The 20,927-nt window shown below is 40.8% G+C and overlaps 1 protein-coding gene across 4 annotated transcripts in view; it reads left to right on the top strand.

The window, feature by feature from the left end:
• The first annotated feature begins 4,455 nt into the window (after positions 1-4,455).
• EPB41L5 (erythrocyte membrane protein band 4.1 like 5) overlaps positions 4,456-20,927 on the top strand; it is a 59,338-nt gene continuing 42,866 nt past the window's right edge. For 2 of the 4 annotated variants that reach the window (XM_071746733.1, XM_071746732.1), the window contains exons 1-3: positions 4,456-4,586; positions 5,811-5,995; positions 15,860-15,964. In XM_071746733.1, the coding sequence (XP_071602834.1) occupies positions 4,457-4,586; positions 5,811-5,995; positions 15,860-15,964 (420 nt within the window). In that variant the 5' untranslated portion in view covers position 4,456. Of the gene's footprint in view, positions 4,587-4,654; positions 4,806-5,810; positions 5,996-15,859; positions 15,965-20,927 lie in introns of those variants that run through there. The other 2 variants (XM_071746735.1, XM_071746734.1) reach the window with 1 other exon arrangement.

The raw sequence follows: 20,927 nt of genomic DNA, 5'->3' as shown, positions 1-20,927 counted from the left end.
TGGGTTTCTGTACAGAGATAATTCATACATCCTGGTACGAGTGCTTCCTATTGTTCCAACTGTTTCTGGTTTATTGTGTATGTGTTCCTGGGGGACTTTCAGAAAATAGATACCAATAATTCTGTCATCTCAATTTTCCTGTCTTAAGAAGAATACAAAGTTTGCATTTCATAAAAAAAAAGAAAAAAAAAAAGGAAAAAAAAAAGGTGCAAATAGAAACTACAGGGTACTCGTAAATTTATCTCTGTGATCTCTCTCAGATGCAGATTAGCTATGTTTACTGTAAGTGTTCTGCTAAGCATTATTTTTAACATTAGATCTACTACCTGGAAATCAGTTTGTTTTTGTTTTTTTTTTTACTTAACTTATTTGAATTTTGATAACAAAAGATAATGCACAATGAAGTTTAAAGAAGTTTCCACTCTTTTACTCCTAGGCCAGAGGCCTAAGACATAAGTGAAAGGGTTAAACAGTTTACATTAAGCTGTTGTTTTCTTTAACTAGAGTATATCTGCAAAGACTAGGCTATAAATGATCCAGTGCAATTATCTCAGTAGTTGGGGCACCACAGCAACAACCCATAACAATCTTAAAGGAAAACTAAGGTAAGAAAGTTTTGTTTTAAACTGTGTATCCAGATTTGTTTTCCATTCAGTTTGGTTCCTTTACCAGTGATCCCATTCAGTTTGGCAGGGCTGTTTATATAAGGTTTAGGTTTTTTTGGTGTTTTGGTTTTGTTTGTTTCATTTATTTGTTTGTTTTGGTTTGTTTTTTGTTTGTTTGGGGGGAGGGTGTTGGGGGTTTTTTTATTTGTTTGGGGGGTTTTGGTTTGGTTGTTTTTCCTGTAACAGGTGCTACTCTGTGTAAATACAAAGGGAAGAATATTATTTAGATAATCATTAACAACCAGATGGTGGCAATATTTTTGCTAGGTGGTTTTGGTAATTAATTTGCATTTCCAGCTGTGGCTTTGAGTTGTCAAATTTCATCTCAGTTTCATACTGCTTAATGATGGACAGCAAGTGTGAAGTGAATCATCTCAGAGTGGAGTAGAGCTCTTCTGTTGTTTAGACTTAAGTCTTGTGTATTTTTATTAACGTTGGGGGAATGGGAAGGTTCTTCCCATAACTAGACTTTTGCCTATAAATTTGTTTAAAAGCACATGAGGGGAAGGAAAAAAAAAAACAACCAACCAAACACAACAACACATGTTGGCTAAACATGTAACACAACATGCTGGCTAAACAGTAGCCAGGGTGCTTGATAAAAAAATGATAGAAACTTGAAATTGGTCAACACTGGATAACATGAAAATAAATTCAGCTTTTGTCACTGCAGCTACTGTATGCTTTAAAGGGCCTTATGTATTTGTCCTCATTTTGATAAAATGAAATTTCTTGCCATTAAAATGATACACTAACTTCTACCGAAAACCAGCAGTTCCCAGGATAAATATGTTAATTAACATTTAACAAGTCTTGTTTTAGTCTTAAGTAAAATTTCATTCTATTATGTGAAAAAATGCGGTTATGCATATTTTGTGGATATATTTAATTTCAGTTGACAAATAGTTGTCTAGGTACAGACTTGAAAATATATATAGTTTACTTGTGGATCTTAATTGTTTAATTGCAAAATAAAGATGTGCTTTAGTAATTTAAAGTTTAATATTTTTTTTGTGATTTTCTTGCTACTGTACAGAGTTTTGCTATGCTACTTCTATACGCTTCTGGTTCCAGATAATGTTCATCTTGTATTTTACATTTTGACATTGTGTGCCATAACTACAGCCCTATGGATTGAGCAATAGAAGAGGATGCTAAATTATCAAGACTTAAATTGCTTGTATACAGAAGCAGTGTATCAGTATGAACCAAAGTTTATTTACTTGAAAATATATTTTGCAGTTTTTGCTTTACGGAAGTATAACTTTTATATAGTGAGTGTTTTGGAGACTGTTCAGTAGAGGTTACAGTCAGGTCTCAGAACCTGAGGGCTTGAAGAGTACCAATGTGAAGAACAAAAATTCCAGATGGAAGCTTATGAATCGAGTATTTGAGGCCAAAAAGTGAGGGGATGTTCAAAGTAGGAAGATGCCATTAAAGTACTTAGGAGAAGAATCTCTCTCAGGAGGGATAGGAGTTTGTGAGAGACCCATATGTTCTTAATTTGACTGATGAATTTAGGACTTTCAAGTGAGGACAAGGTGTTTGGATTTGAGTAATCTGAGTAGCAAATAGGAGAGAGTAAACTGCAAGAGTGAAGAGTAGCAAGAGGCTGGTGTGAAATAAGAAGAGCAAAAATGTGTCACTGAATCTCAAGAGAGGAAGCTGAGAGTAGCAGAGTTCTTGCTGGTGACAAAGGAGCTAGTGAGTCAGAGTAGAAAGAAACTGAGGAAATAATTGAAGATGGGCAGAAAACACAACCTGTTAAGAATCAGGTTATTTATTCTCAGAATACATTGTCTTAGAGGAAGATGAGAATTGGTGTAGACCTAATGTCAAGGAGACTACCATCATGTTACAGACATCTCCACTAAAAACTAAGCATCGTTATTAGGCAAATTATGTTAGTTGATGTGCACAGAGAATCCGTCAGATACCTGAAAACTTTGATGATAAATTACTTTTTCACATTTAATAAGATTTTGTATAGTTCATTTTGGAACTTGATTGCAGGCTCCCACATGTACTTCATGACAGACTACTGGGAGCAAACATAATCTCTGCTCATCTGTTAAAAAGTACCTAAATCCCCCCTAGTTGTGATACGTGTTACTGAGTAAATAACCAAACAGGAACCTGGAACTCACCTTTCCCCTATGCTTGCCTTGCCCCCTCTTGCTTGTGGGAGGATTGCTGTGTTGTCAACACCGGGGTGCTAAACCAATTGACATTTAACATTAAAATCAGACTGTTAGTCAGAAAATACTGGGCAATTACCGGAGCGATTTCTTTTGCCATTTCAGCAAAAATGACATCAAGATAACTTGATGTGTATTCGAGCACTGGAGCAGGTTTTGCCAATTTACTAGTCGGTGTCTCATGGTGCCAATTCCTACACTCGGCCGGTGAGTGACTGGGTAGCTCAGCCCAGGTTTCATGGCCAAGTGTAGAAAATGCTACATTGTCGTGAGCAAAAGTGGACAAAATAAGAAGCCAAAGTCTGCTCTTGCAGTTGTCGTACTTGGAGGAGAGGCTGAGGGAGCTGGTGCTGTTCAGCCTGGAGAAGAGGAGGCTCAGAGGAGACCTCATCACTCTCTACAACTCCATGAAAGGAGGTTGAAGCCGGGGGGGGGGGGGTTGGTCTCTTTTCCCAGGCAACTCTCAGCAAGACAAGAGGGCACAAGAGGTCTCAAGTTGTGCCGGGGGAGGTTTAGGCTGGACATTAGAAAGAAATTCTTTACCAAGAGGGTGATCAAGCATTGGAATGGGCTGCCCAGGGAAGTGGTGGATTCTCGGTCCCTGGAGATATTTAAAAAGAGACTGGATGTGGCACTCAGTGCCATGGGCTGGGAACTGCAGCGGGAGTGGATCAAGGGTTGGACTTGATGATCTCTGAGGTCCCTTCCAACCCAGACAATTCTATGATTCTGTGATTTACCCTGGGATTTTGAAGCAGTCTGGAGCTTGTTCCTCCGGAGCAGTCTCTCTGTGAGCTGGGACTATACTCTTCAAGCAGAGTTTACATTGCCTTTGGTGAAGTTTTCTACTTGGAGATGTCCAGTACTAGCCGGAACATAAATATTTATGTACAAAAACCAAAACCAAAAACAAAACAAATCAGTGGGGTGCAGCCGCCATGAATTGCTGTGTCTAATGCTGGTGCACGGGGCTTTTCCTCTTAGACTGCAGTAATAGATAAGAAAAAAAACCCAAAATATAGATCTCTGGAACTAATTGTATTTCCAAAGGACATTTAGATTACAGTCTGCATTTTTTCATTGTAGTCCTGATAACCTTATTTCAGTGTATAAATACTGTTAGTTTGTGGATGGTTCTGCTTTATTTGACACAATGCTGCAGTTAACCCTTCGGGGCAGTGCTTAAAGAAACCATTCTTTTCGAAACTTGATTTAAGAGCGCGTTTGCCGGAGGCGGCTTCGTACTGCTGGCCAGCAGAGGACTTGTTCAGGTTCTGGCAGGACAGCTGAGGGAAACTTACTCTACGTGTTAGCAAAAATCGTAGAAAAAGGCTGAGAATTAACTCGCCCTCGTCCCGAATCGGCTCTCGTTTCCTCAGGCGATCCCCGCCTCTCTCCCCCTGGGGCCGTGTGTGACGCTGACTCCCGGACCCTCACCCCTCGTCGCGGTGACCGCGCCTCCTCCCGCCACCCTCCCCGGGCCGCCCGTCGGCCGCGCCGCTCCCCCGCCTCGGCCCTGGGCCGGGCCCAACCACCTGGCTCGGGGCGGAGGGGGCCCCCTTCTCCCCGGGTTCCGCCTCTTTTAAAGGGGCTATGGCCGCGCTGCGGGGGGAGGAGAGCAGCGCTCCTTTACTGCCCGCCTCCCGCCTTCCTTCGCTGCCGCCCCGCTCCTCCGGCTCCACACCTCCTCCGAGCGGCAGAGAGCAGCAGCGGAAGCCGCCAGGTGAGTAAGCGTGGACAGGAGGAAATGGACGGAGCGTCGTTACCTGTTTAAGGGCCTCCCACCTCGCTCCGCCATGTTCGGAGGCCCGCCCCCTCCCGTAGGCTCCCTCACCGCCCCCCTCGCCCGCCCCCAGGGCCGCCGAGAGCCGCCGTGGGGACGCGTTCCCAGCGACCCGGGCTCCCCCGTTCCCGCCGCCCGGGCCGCGGCGACACCCGCCGGGTAAGCAGCGCGGGGGTCCGGCTACGACGCTGAGGGGAAGGGGGGGGGCGCCGCGCCGGTGTCCGAGTGGCCGCCGCCGCGGCGGGGGATGGCGCGGCGCGACCCCTGGGGCGAGGCCGCCGGGGAGGCGGGGCAGGAACGGGGCCGTGGGCCCGGGGCTGAGGCGGGCGCCGGTCCCGGGGTGTTACGTAAGGGTCGGGGCAGCGGGGAGGACTGGGGGCGCCCGGCCGGCGTGGCCCGGGATGTGAGCGGGGCGGGGGCCGCTTCAATTCGGGGCTCCGCTGGGAAGCGGCCGGGAGGCTGCGGGGGGGGGGGGTTCCTGAGGCGCTCTGTGTTCTCGGGCTGGATTGCGATCTGGGGCGACCGGGCGGGTGTTGGGGCTCGGGACTGACTCATCGCCGAGCTCCGGGTGTTTGCCGGGCCGGCGCTGCCGTGGCGGACGGGAACCTGGGCGGCTGGAGGTCGCTTCCCCGCGCCGGAGGGAGCCTGAGGGCAGCCGGGGCCGCGGTGATACGGGAACCGCCGTGCCCTGTCCGAGCACAGGCTGAGAGGCTCGGCTACAGAGTCCCCGCTGTGTAAGCGAAGTTCTGAGGCGGGAACGGCCCGTTTTTTGTTTTTTTTTCTACTGGTGAGAGAGCTGGAGTACATCAGCTAAGAACGTAACTGGTGGTAGTTATTTTCTAGTTTTGAGAGGACATCACCGTCTTTTTGAAGAGTGCAGTGGCATTTGCGTTAATGAAAGGTTGCAATCAGTTGTATGAGATCATTGTTTTTTCTCCTAACAACCTTTTCAGGTTGTCCAAAAAAATCAGGCCAGCTGCCATCCAAGCGGAGATTTTTTCAAAGTAGCCGAAGAGAGTGGGTATTTAAGTACCAAGAAGTGAACGGCTTCTTGACTCTAACAGTTCTTTATCAAAGTCTGATCTTTTCCAAGAATTTTTTTTTTTTTTCCCTCCAGTGGAAGCCTCACATGAACGTGTTCTCTTTCTGTCTTGGATTTCATAGCCAAGATGCTGAGCTTTTTCCGTCGAACCCTTGGACGGCGGTCTATGCGTAAACATGCCGAGAAGGAAAGGCTGAGAGAGGCCCAGAGAGCTGCAACCCACATCCCTGCAGCTGGGGACGCAAAATCCATCATTACTTGCCGAGTAGCGCTGCTGGATGGAACAGATGTCAGCGTGGACTTGCCGGTACGAGTGATGCAAGTTTGTTTTCTAAATGCTGTTGGCTTGCGTCAATCTGTTTGTGCTTTTTGCCATTTGCTGGCTAGTTAGGTGAAGGCATATCTAGTTGTCATAGCAACCAACCCTGTGACTTGACATCCACTAAGTTAGTAGTCGTAAAAAAAGTATGGAAATAATTGTTAACTTTGTTACTGAAACTGCACAGTGTTATGGTAGATTTTATTGTGCCTTCTACATTTAATGTTTTCTAGCAAGTTGTTGTAATCGTTGTGCTAGAGCTTAACTTTGGGAGGGTAGTATTTTGGATGAGTTGGATTTTCTGCTCAGTGAGCTATGTGTGCATCTTGAGAAGGAAAGTAAAATCTCTTGGTGGAATTCCATTGAAGACAAGGAATGAGCACAAGTACCAGCAATGATTTCTGCGTGTTTTGTTTGTTTTGATTTTGTGTCAGAGTTGGATGCATTTTTTAACACTAACTTGAGAGGGGAGTGGAAGAGAAATTGTACTTCCTTCCCCTCCTCGGGGCAGATTATACAGGAGGATTGTCTCACAGCATATAGTACTTTACTGGGAATTATGTGTTAGCCACTGTTTTACATTTCTAAAGCTCCCTTAATATACACGTGTCTTCTATTCTGCTTAATTACAGACCTGGTTTTGGCCAACAGAATAAACAGTAGCAATAGAGGCGATGTGCTCTGTTTCTCCATTACCATGTGTTATGGTTGCTGCTGACTTCTTTTAAGCTCACTTCTCTGAGTTAGGCAGCTGTCGGTCTCTGAGACTTTCTGACTTGTTCCTAGGATTTTGGCTGCAGTAAAAGTTGCGCTGACATAGGAGCTGTGTGCAGAGCAGCCATTTGTGAAATGGCTTTTCTTTCCTCCCTTCCTTGTTGTAAGCACAGTTCTGAAGTATCTGTAATGTTAGGTAGTCTGAGAAGGGCTCAACTTTAGTCATTGGGTGGTATTGTTGACATAGTGAGCAGAAATAACTCTTGAGATATTCAGAACTCCAAGTAATCTTCAGTTAAAGAAACAGTTTGACAGCTTTATTTGCAAAATGATTGTACAGATAGGCGTTTACAGAGGGCAGTAAAACTAATCTGGACATCGTTGAGACAATGTAACATATCCAGTGCTGCTCAGTGCCTAGGATGTTTGATTTGATGCCAGGAATGCCCACAAACACTTTATAGCAAGAGTTACACTTAAAAAGTACTTAAGGTTAAATTGGTGTCTCCACATAACCAGATCAGTAATCTTTGGAGCTGGAGTTGGCTCTGTAGGCAAATTCTTGGCGCCTCAAACAACATTTCTGAGGCTTAAAGGAGCATAAATTGAACCTGAAGAGGTGTCGTGACCTGACATCTGGTCTGTAAAACTTAGATCAGGATGCAGTTAATATTCTGTATACAGGAAACTTTTTTCACAGTTACTTTTTGGGTTTTTTGTAAGTCAACATAAAGTTTTGTCTGTGGCCATCTAAGTTATGAATAACAGTAAACAAATATGCTAAATCTGAATAGCTAGATGCAGTAATTACAGTGTATTGTCAGTGGCTGACATGTACCAGTTCCTTTGGTGATTAAAATACAAAAAATTAAAGGTAGATTGTATGTTTTATTTCAGGCTCCTTACCCTGTTTGTTCTTGTGTCCCTTCTTTCATTGTTCATATTTTAGGATTAATTCTTAAAGAGGAAAACCAAAATTATGGCAAAACAACATTGCTTTTTAAATCTAAAGCTATATTAAAAATACATGTGTGTGTATATATAGAAAAGTTTGGGGGTTTTTTGTTTTTTTTCTTTTTTTTTTTTTTTTCAAAAACACTGGGAGAATCATCATCTTCTCAGAGCTAACACCTTATACAAGACTGTTACTTTGTTGGCAGTAGATTTGGCTTAAAATGAACTCCTGTTATCTCAAAGAGGTGCCCTCCAGTCTGCCAGTTCAGTTGTGCATAGTCTCATTTTCTACCTAAGCTCTATAAAATTGTTTCATTTAAAAAAATAAATAACAAAGTGTTTCTTAATACTGAATCACTTAGAAAACAGGCCAGTTCATGGCCAGATAGAGTTGTCTTGACAGGAATGAAACTGTACTTTTTAAAATCCTTAGCTACATAAGTTGTTGATGCCACAGGAAGAAAAGATGTTGCTTTTATGATGATGTTTGCCTTTGGTTTTACTTACCTCTTGGCAGAAGAAACTATTTTTGACAGCCAGGCAGTAAGCAAAGTCAAGAAAATGCTGTGGCTGAAAATAATTGACGTAATGTTATGTTAGTTTCCAGTTTGGATGATTCTTTCATATATTTCCTTGTTGTTGTCTCTCCAAATGGTGGTGAAGAAGCATTTAGAGGCAGTATTTGGCTTATGCTTGATTAAAATGCTTGTTGAGCTATACCCTTACAATTAATTTGTTACTGGAAGAAGAATCTTCTGGAGTTAGTGTTTCATATAATTGAATCTGAGATTGCTGAATTTCTGTTTAAACAAACAAACAAACAAAAAAAAAAACCAACAAAAACAACCCAAAACCCACCACAGGGAATGGTGTTGTGAAAACCAAACATGTTTCAGAGTCTTTTTAAGCAGCAAACCCTGATGTTTTATGATTATTGTTGATGAGACAGAAGGGACATGTTGTAAACCATGCAGTTGAGATTAATTTATTAAACACAGAGCTGGGATTTGAGCAGTAACTCTGCTTTTTGTCCACTGATCTTATCAGTGGTATCTGTCAAGCCACTCAGTCTGTCTCCTTTTCTATTTCTTCTGTTCTTAATTACAAAATTGCCCGACCTGAACTGTTCATCAAAGCTGCAGTCCTACACAGTACACAGGCTGGATTGTTTTTAAGAATCCACTTGTGTGACCATGTCAGAGTGACACTGATATCAATGTATATGCTATTTACTGTCTCTTGCATGTTCAAAATGGGAAGCAAGAACTTCATTAGAACAAGCTATCAGTTGTTCTTTTGGAACCAATCAAAAAACATTGGGTTTTTTTCCCCCACCTTCATCTCATTCTAAAGCTGTGTTTTGACCTGTTACTTTTTGTTGTCTGTTCCCACTTTTTCAAAGCTCTGTGTTTGCCCAAATGCATTCAGTGATTTTTGACAGACTTAACCATGGGCTTAGTGAAATGCTGAGGTATTACTGTTTTGGTTTTTTTTTAATCTATGAAAAGTCTTTGTAAAATATATGGTGTGGCACTGTTGATGTTGTTTGTCATAAAAGCTGTTTTATTGTTAACTTGAGTTCAGCTTTGATTGTGCTTTTTCTTCTAATTGCTTAAGATCTGTAGTGGTATGAGCAACGAGAGGACAGGAACTCTGTTTTGCTGCCATCCCATCTATTACTTTTAATCCTTTTCCTGTGCAAAACTAAACATCTTCCCCCACTGCACTTCTGGAATTCCCAAAACCTCACAAGCCATGAACAGACCCAGTTCAGTACCTGGAGACACATTCTCAGCTCAGTCATACCAATCCAGGCTCCTGAGGGAACCATTCCTACAGCAGCTGGAATACTGTCTCTTCAGGTGGTTATGGTTTGTGGGGAAAGACAGGTTGAGAAGCAGGGCATCATAAGTGTGTTTTTCCTTGAAAGCTGTTTTTAATTGGGGTCACCAACAGCTTATGAAATACTTGTCAACAAAAATGTTTGTCAAGAATTTCAGTTGAAGTGCTGGTTTGTATCCTGGAAGGCTCTAGAGGATCTTTAAATCAAAAGATGTAAAAATTTTGAGTATTGGTTGAAAACATAGTAAATTCTATGCTACTTATAGTAATGGTTAGCAGAGGGAAAACATAAGCAAGGTACAGGGGAAAAATGGAAAGATAAATAATGTAAAATAATTTACAGAGATACACTTAGAATATGTGCACTTTTATGAAATTGTGGATAGCTTTCTGTGAGGGAGCAAGGTCATCAGCCCTAAAATAGGAACAGATAGTATGTATGGGGTCTTATAGAAGCAGCCCTGTGCTTGTGGAAGCCAGGGGTGTTCCAGTAAAAAAAAACTTGTCCCTGCTTAACCCACAATTTGCATAATCTTCTCATGGATAATAGAGTGTTAATTGTATTCCAGTTTCTGTACGTGCAACCTAAGTTTTAGGTAAAAGTTTCCCAGTGGTGTGACGTGAAAAACACAAATTATAAGAATGGATGCTCCTGAGCAGTTTTTCATCTTGGAATATTCCTTACTTATGTATGCATGGAATTTAATATGGAGATTGCAAAATGAGATAGTTTTGTCCTTATTATGGAAACAAGGTCTAATATTAACTAGTCTAAGAGCTTTGTGGAGTAGCAAAATTAGCTAGGCTGCTTACAGTTTTGGAGTAATGCTTACAAAATATGATAAAAACTACTGTAATTGTAGTGATTATTTTAAATTAAGAAATTCATGTGGAACGCCAAAGACATTGCCAGCAAAAAATGGGTATTAACAAATGCTGATGGCTTTTTTCATGGAGGGAAATGATCTATGTTGATCCCACTACAAGATCAGAAATGCATTGTGATAGTTGTTTTTACCCATAATCAATTATATATTTTTAAAGAAGTCTGTAGAATATTTGCTGAATATTCAGAGTTGTAAACATGAACTACAGAATGTTCCATGGCACAGATGCTGAGAAAAAAGAAAATCTAGTAATGCTAAAAAAATCAGTGTTCAAATGAAATCTTAAGTGTTGAAAGCTGGCTGTTACATTTTCAATGTAATTGTCTCAGTTGACAAAAGTAATTAGTAAATAAATATTTGCTTGTGTGTGTTAAGATTATAAAGTTTGGGATTAAAATTTTTCCCCATGTGGTCTGTGTCTTAAACTTAAAATACTTCTGACTATTTGCTTAAACTACTGAAAGCCCCTTAGGGGCCTGAATCTGGAAAAATCAATTCTGAGCTGAGTGTTTCCAAGCAGAGGTATTTTCTGTGTGCTGTACGGGGGCCCAAGCTGTAGTGCAAGTTGCTCCAGTGCTTCCAGATTTAAATGTGTATGGAGATGGAATGTAAGACACCTGTAACATATCCTGAGGCCTCTCAGCACCGGGGAGCAGCAGCAGAACCTCGGGCTGCCTGCTTGGGAACCCAGACACCTCAGGGTATATGCCCTTCAGATCCTGGGAAACCTGCAGGTGGAACACCAAATAAACCTGACACGTTTGAGAATATACTGGGGGCAGGGATTTAATCTGCAGACATTAATGCTGGACAAGCAGTTTGGATTTATTCAGAAAGAATATTAGGAAATGGTCGCAGAAACTGATTAAATCAAATGTGTAACCAGAAGATACAAACTTTCTGGGAGAGGAAAAATAAGAAGCTTCTGGCAAAACAAACTGCCAAGTATGAATGTTTTGTATTGTGTGTCTTTTCATGTATAGGGTTAATAAGCCTTAGCACTGTACATTAAAATCTTTCTATATAATAGTCTAGTACACGTACAGTTATAATGGGTATTGAAATCAACTTCTATGAAGATTTTTTGAGACAAGCCTTTTTTTTTTATTCTCCAGAGAATAACAGAACAAAATGCTAAATCCCAAATGCTTGGGCTAAACCAGAGAGAAGCAAATCTTTGCTGCAGGTATCTTTAGAGTAAGAAGAAATTGTCAGGGAAAATTGGTAAAATATTTGAAAGACTGGAGTTAGAGGAGAGAAGCGAGTCCTTTTGCTCCTGTCAGTGTTTAAAGCTATAAGAAGATACAAATACCGTACTTCTAACACTGCCTTTAAAAATACAAGGGATTTAAACCTTCTAGTTCTCCAGCAAACTGTAACATTGTTAACTATAGGTACTGATTTCATGATCTTGAGATGAAACCTGGTGCCTTTAGAGCTGACTGTAGCAGCTTTCTCGTGGCTTTTTTGAAGTGTGTCGTTTGAGAGAAAGGGGATTAACTTGTTAAAAAAATGACAAACTGGTCAGATGCTCTGGCATTGCCTTGGTAGTGACACCGTAGCAGCTGGGTAGATCTGAATCCTGAAGAGGGGTCCCTCGCTTTTCTGAGGAGTAAATGGGGTTTTTATAGGGAAAGTGGTGTAAATATGAATCAGGTAACCTTCCTAAGGAGTTGAAAAAAAAAAAAAAAAGGAGGTTTTTGCCATTCAACAGTTACTGAAGGCAATAGTTACTGTAAATTATTGTTAATAAACATTGAAGAAATTTTTTGACAGAAAAGTATAGCTGCAAAGACAAAGGATAATAACTTTCATGAAGGTAAAGCCTATTAATCTCCCTTTTCAGAGCTCATCTTATATAGGGATCTCCTTCACAAAAAAGAAAGATAATTATCTCTGATTAGAATTTTAGTTAGTAAATTAGTTACGTGGCCTTTTTGCCTTTGGTTTTATTCATTGGGGGTGGTTGTTTTTTCAAGTTCTGGAACTTTTGAAGTCGCTCACTGAGCTTAAAAACCTCAGTAAGTGAGGTGTGTGCCCCGCACAGGGACTGCGAGCTCTGGCCTGGCTGCTCTGGCACTGGAAATGGCTTTGATGGGCAGGTTTGAAGCACTGAGCCTGGGGGCAGACCGGGCTTGCTGAGGTGCCCACCGGAGCTGGCTGTACCCAGCCTTGCTGCCGAGCTGCCCTGGTTAAGCCCTGCCTTTTCCTAACACCTGCTCAGCCAGCAATTGGAGTTATTCAGAGCAGCATGAGATGTCATTAGGACATAGTTGTGAGCATCCCTTTCCTTCAGGTAAGGGGGGGTGATTCATTCCAATGCAATCAAAAGCTGCTTTTATCTCATTCCAAACTGTAGCAAAACCCCTGGATTCCCTGGCCTAAGTACGTGATAAATTTTATTCACGTTTCCTAGTTCAGTTGTTGATTCCCCTCCTGTGAGATCACAGAATCATCCGTGTTGGAAAGGCCCTCTGAGATCATAAAGTCCAACCCTTAATCCACTACCACTGTGGTTACCAGACCATGGCACTGAGTGCCACATCAGTCTCTTGTTAAAAATCTCCTCCAGGGACGGAGAATCCACCACCTCCCTGGGCAGCCCATTCCAATGCTTGATTACCCTCTCTGTAAAGATTTTTTCCTAATATCTAACCTAAACCTCCCCTGGCAGAGCTTAAGACCATAAATGTTTGCTGTTTCTTCCTACAGAGTACATCAAGCTGTATAAATCCAGTAGTCAGGCTTTACAAAATTATGAACTCAGGAGGAGTTTAATTTGTGCCCTGAAGGGAGGACAGGGCTCTGGCTGGACTGCTTGTGAGGGGTATCATTAATAGTTCATCGGTAACCATTCAGCAGCTTGAAAATATTTGTCCTTTGAGAGAGAGTAACTTGAGCTCTGCTCCAAGGAGGGGGGGAAAGGGTGGGGAGAAAGGTAGCAGCAGGATAAAAGTTCCAGTTTATGTTGCCACCACAGAAGGGTAACTTCTCACCAGCAGAAGCAACAGTAATCTTTGCCACATCTTTTGTAAACACCTGAGATCACAGTTTTATTGAATACAGGTGAATTAATTTTAATTCACAGAACGTGACCTCTTACAAAGCAATGCAATTTCTGGCAGCTGTTGGTTTGAATGTAAGGAGGAAGATTCTTAAGAACTTGAGGAAGACTTTGAACTTACCATTAAAGGATGTGTGAAACCTTTGCTGACTCACACCAAATACAGTAACTAATGGTTTAAGTCATATGCAAAGTACTGCATAGCTAAGCCCATGTTGACAGCCCTGATGATTTAAGTCAGAAAACAGCCAGCAGCCCTGCAAACCTCTCCTTCTGCTCCAGTGTAATTCCTCAGGGACTTTCTCCTGTATTAATCACTCTGGGTCCACTTGATCTTTGAGTTCTTTGCTGAGATGAAAAGCATAAAAGTTCCCCCTTCCCCTAATCCACCGAAAGAGTGAATACACTCCAAAAATAATTTGATACTGCAGAATTTTGAACAATTAAATGTTAATGGTAGTCTGAGATAGTACAAGTAATTCCAGGCTTGAGTTAAAGTGCTCCATTGCCTGCCCCTGGGAGGGAACTTGACAGAGGTAGCTGGTTAATTGCAGTTTTAAGAGATGACTGAGGAACTGGAAAGGGTAAAAAATACTGTACCTAATAATGGGAGATTTTCCTCCAGTTTTTGACCATATGCAAAAAAAGACATTTTTCTTGTTTCACTGTTGCAAATGCTGTATTGATTTCACTCTTATTAGTGTATCTTATTCTTTAAACAGAGGATAGCCTGTGCTGAGAGAAAATATCAAGAAAGACTCCTTCCTTCACAAAAGAGGCTACTGCCTCAAATAGTGGAAGAAATGTGTGGTTATATACATAGATGATTTCCCTTAAGGCTTCTCTTAGGAGAAGCTGGTGTTTAATAAATCTGCTGCTGCCTGCGAAGTACCTTCTCTTGAAGTCAATAAGAAAAAAAGCTTGTCCTGAGCGAGTTTGTTGTGCTCTACATCTCAGCATTTTCATTATCCAATTCTTTGTAGATGCTGTGTGCATGTGGAGTTGCCTGCTGGTGTAATTGCCTTCCCTTGCTCCTACCTCCCCCAATACTTGGAAATAAATGACTGTGGGAGAACTTGCTCAAGCAGGTTCAATTTACAAATGTCTCTGAGATTTCATTTTGGACTGCAAAATGTCATATTGGATTTAACTAAAACAGAGTAAACCAACTATTATGATTACAAAGCTGAGTATAAAATATTTGAAGATCAAGCTAGAGGAAGGTGGCAAAAATTGTGTGTGCTACTTTTCATACGTGGATATGACTTGGTGATTAAACTAGATAATTTCTGAGAATATGAGTTCTTACCAGCCATAAATTTTGAACTGTGGACTCAGTCTTCTAATTAGCATCTTGTTATAGTTAGACAGTTTCTCAAGTTGTTAATGAATAGCTACCAAAATAAAAACTTGCTTAGGCGATAACATTATGGAAATAATAAAATCCTTAAATTGCTTTCAGAGTAACCAATCTTTTCTACATTTATTTGTATTTTAAAATACTTCATTTCAACACTGTGCCTTGTAGTCTGACCTAATTTATTAACCTATTTTTACATTTAGGCATCATGGGTATTACTGTTAGTTTTTTCTTTCGTTGTATTATTATAAAGGAGTTGATTGCATAAAAAGCTATGTTGTGTAGAAACTTAGTCCTATATTGCTTGCCTTCTCTTTAGAAACAACTGAGTAATTTTTTAGATCATCACTGTAAAAATGGTATTTACTTGGTGCCAAAGCTAAATTTTTTGATATCTTTTATATGACCATAAGCAGTGGCTCTTAACACCTACAAGTAAATTTTCAAAATTGATATTTGTAAATGCATTATATGAGTAATGTTTGTTGGAGTTGCTTACCCTGGACTATTTCCTTTCAGTTCTTCAGAGCACTTGCTAATGGAACTCTCTGCTCTAACTAGGCTTTGCTACCTGCTTCAAAACTGGTGAATTGCCAAGATATCAAAGAGTAGTAAATTGTTAAACAATTTGCTGTAATTGGCTCTGAAATTTCCAGTGCATTAGTCATTGCAAATGTATTAGCTGTATTTCCAGTTCTATTGAACTTCATTGAGTAAGGAAAGCCTAGAAAGGACGATAATTTCTGACATTTTAACACTCAAGTCTTGTGCCAGTCAATATTGACATTTTCCAAGAAAGGAGGTTATGTAAGTTCTCCAAGGATGTTACACGTGCTTCTTGTGAGGTGTGCATTTGCCTTTCAGAAAAACAGCCATCAGAAATATGAGAGAAAAGAATAGCTTCTGCAATATATTATGGAAATTTCGTTTTGAGATTTTCTTGCTTTTGGAATGACAATATGACATATACCTAGATTAAAGTCGATACTACCATAAAGCTACCTGCTAAGTACTCAATTTTATATTTTCAGAAAAAAGCCAAAGGCCAGCTCCTGTTTGAACAGATCATGTATCATCTGGACCTTATAGAAAGTGACTACTTTGGATTAAGGTTCATGGATTCTGCACAAGTGGCAGTAAGTATCAGTGATTATATTTATTTATTTTTTTAAGCAACCACGTATAAGTTAAATTTTTACATTTCTAAACTGCCTTTTTAAAATTAAGTTTTGTGCAGAAGGTCTGTGGTGTGTTAGTTCAAATATGACGTCAGGTTTAGCTCCATCTTGAGCACTCTAACATAGTACAATAATGTTGTCCCTTCCTTTCTGGTCTTTCACTTGTTACTGTCACACCTTGTGTCACCCTTAGGCAAGCTCATCTAGTAGGACCCCAGAGCCTGGCATGTCATACAGAAATTTGTGATGCTGCTGTTGCAGAGAGGAAGAGGCAGAATGAGAGTGTGTGTTTGGGACTTGTTCAACAAAGTGGGTAGTTTCCTTACTAATGCCATTAACTTTCTTGTCAGCAAAAGTCCTCTTGTATATTATATTATACCAAGAGAGATATGCCATTTGTTTGCTTAAATCAGCTGTGACTCAGACCTGCAACTAGAAATTTTTGGGAGGATGTAGCAGTGTTTGTATGTACCAGACAATTAGAGTAGAGGGTTCTTGCAAGCCTGAGTTTTTCGTGAAGTTTGAGGTTTAAAAATGTGACTGCTTTTGAAAACAGAAGCAGAGCACTGTTAGTCAGAAGAAGCTAGAGTTCTTTCACCTGTGGGCTGTGCAGTTTTATATAGATACTTCTTATGGCCAAGTACTTAATCCTGCCCACAAGGATAGCTGCAAGTCAAGTGAGGCACTGGAGAAGGAGTGGATTTTTTTGTCTCTCTCCATCCTTGTAACTTTAAACCTGTATTCACTTATCCCAACAGTCCTAGGTGGACTGAGATGACTTTTCCTACTGTGTATGTCAAGCTTACTTGTTTGATGTATGATCTAATGGTTTGTGTGTTTCAAGTGAGAATTTTTTCATGGTTAGGATGGCAGAGTGGAAGCACTGACAGTTGCTTCTGAACTGGATACTGGAATTGTTTGGGGTCAGCATACAAAATGCAGGCAGTGACATACATTCCTTTAATTCTGTTAGAAGAACAGTTTGAGAGTGGCATCCAAATTGTTACAGCTTTGTACAATGCCAAAAAACTCCCCTAGCTTGAGTCTATGAAAGAAGTTGACAGCTTTGGATGCAGTGTTATCCACCCCAAATCAAAGCACGCTTATGACCTGATGGGTTCTTTTCACAACTGTTGTGGTGGAGTTTATTTTTAACTTGTAACTGTAGAGATTATTCTCTACAATTCAAGTTCAGCATCAGAAAATAATTCCTGTTCAGCATCTGAAGCGAATTTAATGGCTTGTGGGAGTAGCTGCTGCTGGGCTGCAGTTTCCGGTAGTGAAAGTGCTCTTAAACCTCATGCAGAACAGAGACATTTAACTAAAGAGGAAAAAAGAGTTAAACTAACAGAGGGATCTCGTTCAGAACCATGCATACCTCCTAGCAACAGAAATAGACCACAGCCCATTGCAGAGCATTTTATGTTTGTAAAAATCGTGTTTGCTGTGTTAAGTATGTGCAGTCTAGTATGTGGAATACTGATACTCCATTGCTTTTACTTTTTTGCTTCTGGAAAAAAAAAAAAAATCTGTACATTTTAGGTATCATAACTCAGTTTCCTGCCATGTGGTTTCTGTAGTTTTTCCATGTGCCTCTTAAGATCTCATAAGATTTCTCATTGGGTTAGTTGTATCTGGTGAAACTTTGTGTATGGTAAACTTTTCTTCTCTTACTGGTAGCAAATAACATAATTTCACCTTGAAATGGATAAACAGGATTTAATCTTTTCTGCCTGAGCAGTGGCTCATGGCTTTATTTAGTCTAGAAAAGTGTTAGTTCCAGTCCAGACAGCACCTCATCGGGTGTTTGATACTGCACAATCTATCGGGTACCAGAGATTTCAAAGCTATTTTGCACCTTTTTCCTAAGTATGTGTGACTGAAAAGAGGCAGAGGAGAGAACAATCTCTTTAAACGGGACTTTAATGATACATTCTGTATAACAAAGCAGAAAAGATTACATTTTGCCAGAAGAGCTGAACACTACAGCCAGAGATAATTGCTTTCAGAAAGGAAGAACATCATGGCAGCCATCCTCATAAAGAGGACATGGCACATTCTAGCAGAAACCCAATCTGCAGCTGGAAACAAAGACAGAGTCTAATCAAGTGACCTGTCAAAGATTATTCAGGAGACTTGTTAAATAAACAGTGTTAGAATCCAGTCCTTTACTGTGGACTGAATTGTCCCATGATTCCAAAGGAGATAATCTTTCTGCTATCTAATTTAACTCTAAGTGTATTGCCTGACTTGTTGCACCTGATGATATCAAAACTCTGAAAACCGGCAACATGCGCCTAAGTAAAAAAATCGGTAAATTCTTCACTTGTTTTAACAAAAAATGAGTTTTCAATAGATGAATTTTCAACAACTAAGGATAGGTATTTTTTGTCTTTTGAGCTACAGAGATGAACACTAATGAGGTGTTTGAATTTAATACAGATAATACAAACTCTTCGTGACATCTTGGAGTTTAGGATTCAAATACTAGCTTCCTTAGGGAAGTTCTTGAAACAACTTGTCAAGTGATAGAATCATCATTTGCATGTGAGCTGCAAGTCAGGAATAGTTCTCCCCCTTTCTCCCGAAGTAAGAGGCAGAAGATGGAAATTGGTTATTTGCAAGATTGTCCACTGTACATCAGGCCTGATCTGGCAGCCAAGGGAACAGCTATTGTTAATTTGAATGACTTGGATTCAGGCTGACAATGAATAGCACAGCATGTCCAGTGACACAAAAGATGAAGGTTGTTGTTGTTAACTTGGGCTGTTTGGATTTCCCTCTAGCAACGCAGGATTGGTGTTTTTAGAAAGGAGGCACTGAACCCTTCATGTGTGGCAAATTTCTGATTCTTGCAGGCTGCAAGCATCAAGTACATCATGTTCCTAGTGGGGTTGTGCAACACATCAGTTTGTTAACTGGCAGTTTTATCTAATGTAACACTTAATATTGAAAATTATTTGTATAGCATTGCATTAAGTATGCACCTATTATTTCCATAAATTGTGGGACCAGTTTTAGCCTTGCTGTCTTATGAAAAACCCCCTCGTACTACCTTTTTAAAATGTTGCTGTTGTGTAGGCTTTGGGTTTTTTTCTTTTATGGTGATGGGTTTTTCTGGTGGTTTGGTTTTGTTTGTTTACTTTGTGGCTTTTTTGTGTGTAGTTTGGGTTTTTTGTGGTTGTTTTTTTGTTGTTCTTTTGGTTTGTGGGTTTTTTGTGTCTTCTGGTGTTGTTTTTTTAATTTCAGAAGCAGCAAAATATTTGAGTAAGAACTTCCAGTTCTCTATACAATCTGTTGTTCATAATGCTTTTTGTTTAGCAAACTTATCTCTAAATATCTCAGCAGTAGACTGGGCTGAGCAAACTCTCATCCAAATGTAAACTTCTTGCCAGGTCCACTTGAATTCCATTTTAATCACTTGGAATAAATCTTAAGTTTCCTGACGTCTCTGTGTGTCCGTATGTGTGTTGGTTCGGGGCCTTTTTTTTTTTTTCCTTTTTCTCCATTTTAAAGCAGTTCTGATTCTCTTCTTCCCTGCACACCCTGACCATTCAGGAGTTCTGCAGGCAGTGGTGGTAGGAGCCGAACAGAGTAAACATTATCAGTGCCTGTCGCGGGCCTCTCAGTTCATGGAATGTGTAGGAGATGAGAGAAAACAGGAGGGAGACTGAAGCAGGGGTGCACAGCCAGTCCAGCAGCCTGGAAATGGCTCCCCTAGCCATTCCTCTCTCTTGGAAGCCTCCAAATGGTTGTTTGTATGTTTTTATGGTGGAGGAAAGAGTCAGTAAATTCTCTTCAGCAAGTTTATGGAATAGGAAGAGAGATTATAGAATTTCCTTTGGAAAAAAAAAAAAATTGCTTGGCTCTGCTTTGCTGGTAGTGTAAGCAAATTTGACATAAATATTTGCTTCACGCTTCCTTAAACTTCCCTCTTTGTATTAAAAATGTATTAGCTAGATTTCCAAGAGCTTTCAAAGAGCTACTTAGTTTTAATAGCTACGGGGAGCATTGCCAGCTCTGTGCAGAGCTGCAGTAGGTGCTCGGGTTGTTCTGATACACCCATCCCTGCACACCCTGGCTGTGGTACAGGCTGGCTTTACACCTCTCTGCAGCAGGCAGAGATGTGTTTGCACTTGGCATTGCAACCTGAAAATACCGGTTCTGGCTCACACCCCTGTTGCTTTCCTGCCCTCAGTGGAGGCCCACTCTGAACTGATGGCAGGTGGCTTAAGGAAAGGAATGTTGCTAATTCACCTGTGCTTGTTGCAAGGTGGCATTTGGGATTGACTGGGTGAGGTGGTGCTCCCTGGGCATCGTGAACCGGGCAGGACATGGTGTGCTGGGGTGTCTGCCCTGGATGTTGAGTCAGTGCAGGTCTGGTGAAGAGGATGCTGTGTTCACTGGCCAGCTGTGTCATCTCCTTTGGAGGAGGGAGCTGTTCTCTCTGCACAGCGTTTAGAAGGACTTCTCTACCAGTAGCTGTATGTTAGATTTCCAGCTTTATCTTTAATTTCTGCTATAAACTCTCCAGCAATGGAAATATAAGAAATTATCTTAGAACAGCATATACTTGTAGATGCTTCTCTTAGCCTGATCTGTAGCTTATTTTTTCACATGCTGTTGTACACAGTGTAAGTGAAGCCATTATTTTGGCTTCTAGTATATAGCTTATAATTAGCATTAATAGGTGAGGCAGTAACTTCTGTCCTCCCATGTGACAATTGCTAAAATGTTGCCTGTGAGTAGATTTTGAAGAATTAGGTAGAGCTTTCCATTATGTTCAAGACATAGACAGCTTTGCTGTTTATACACTTGAGTCATCTACAGAAAATGCCTGAAAGCCAACAATGTTTATTTTGTCTCTCCCCTTACACCCCAAGAAAACACCACACACAACCAAGTGCCAGACTCTCACTGT

This window comes from Heliangelus exortis, chromosome 6 (genome assembly GCF_036169615.1).
Source record: "Heliangelus exortis chromosome 6, bHelExo1.hap1, whole genome shotgun sequence".
In the NCBI taxonomy this organism is placed as follows: Eukaryota; Metazoa; Chordata; class Aves; order Apodiformes; family Trochilidae; genus Heliangelus; species Heliangelus exortis.
This window is presented reverse-complemented; position numbering and strand designations above follow the sequence as displayed.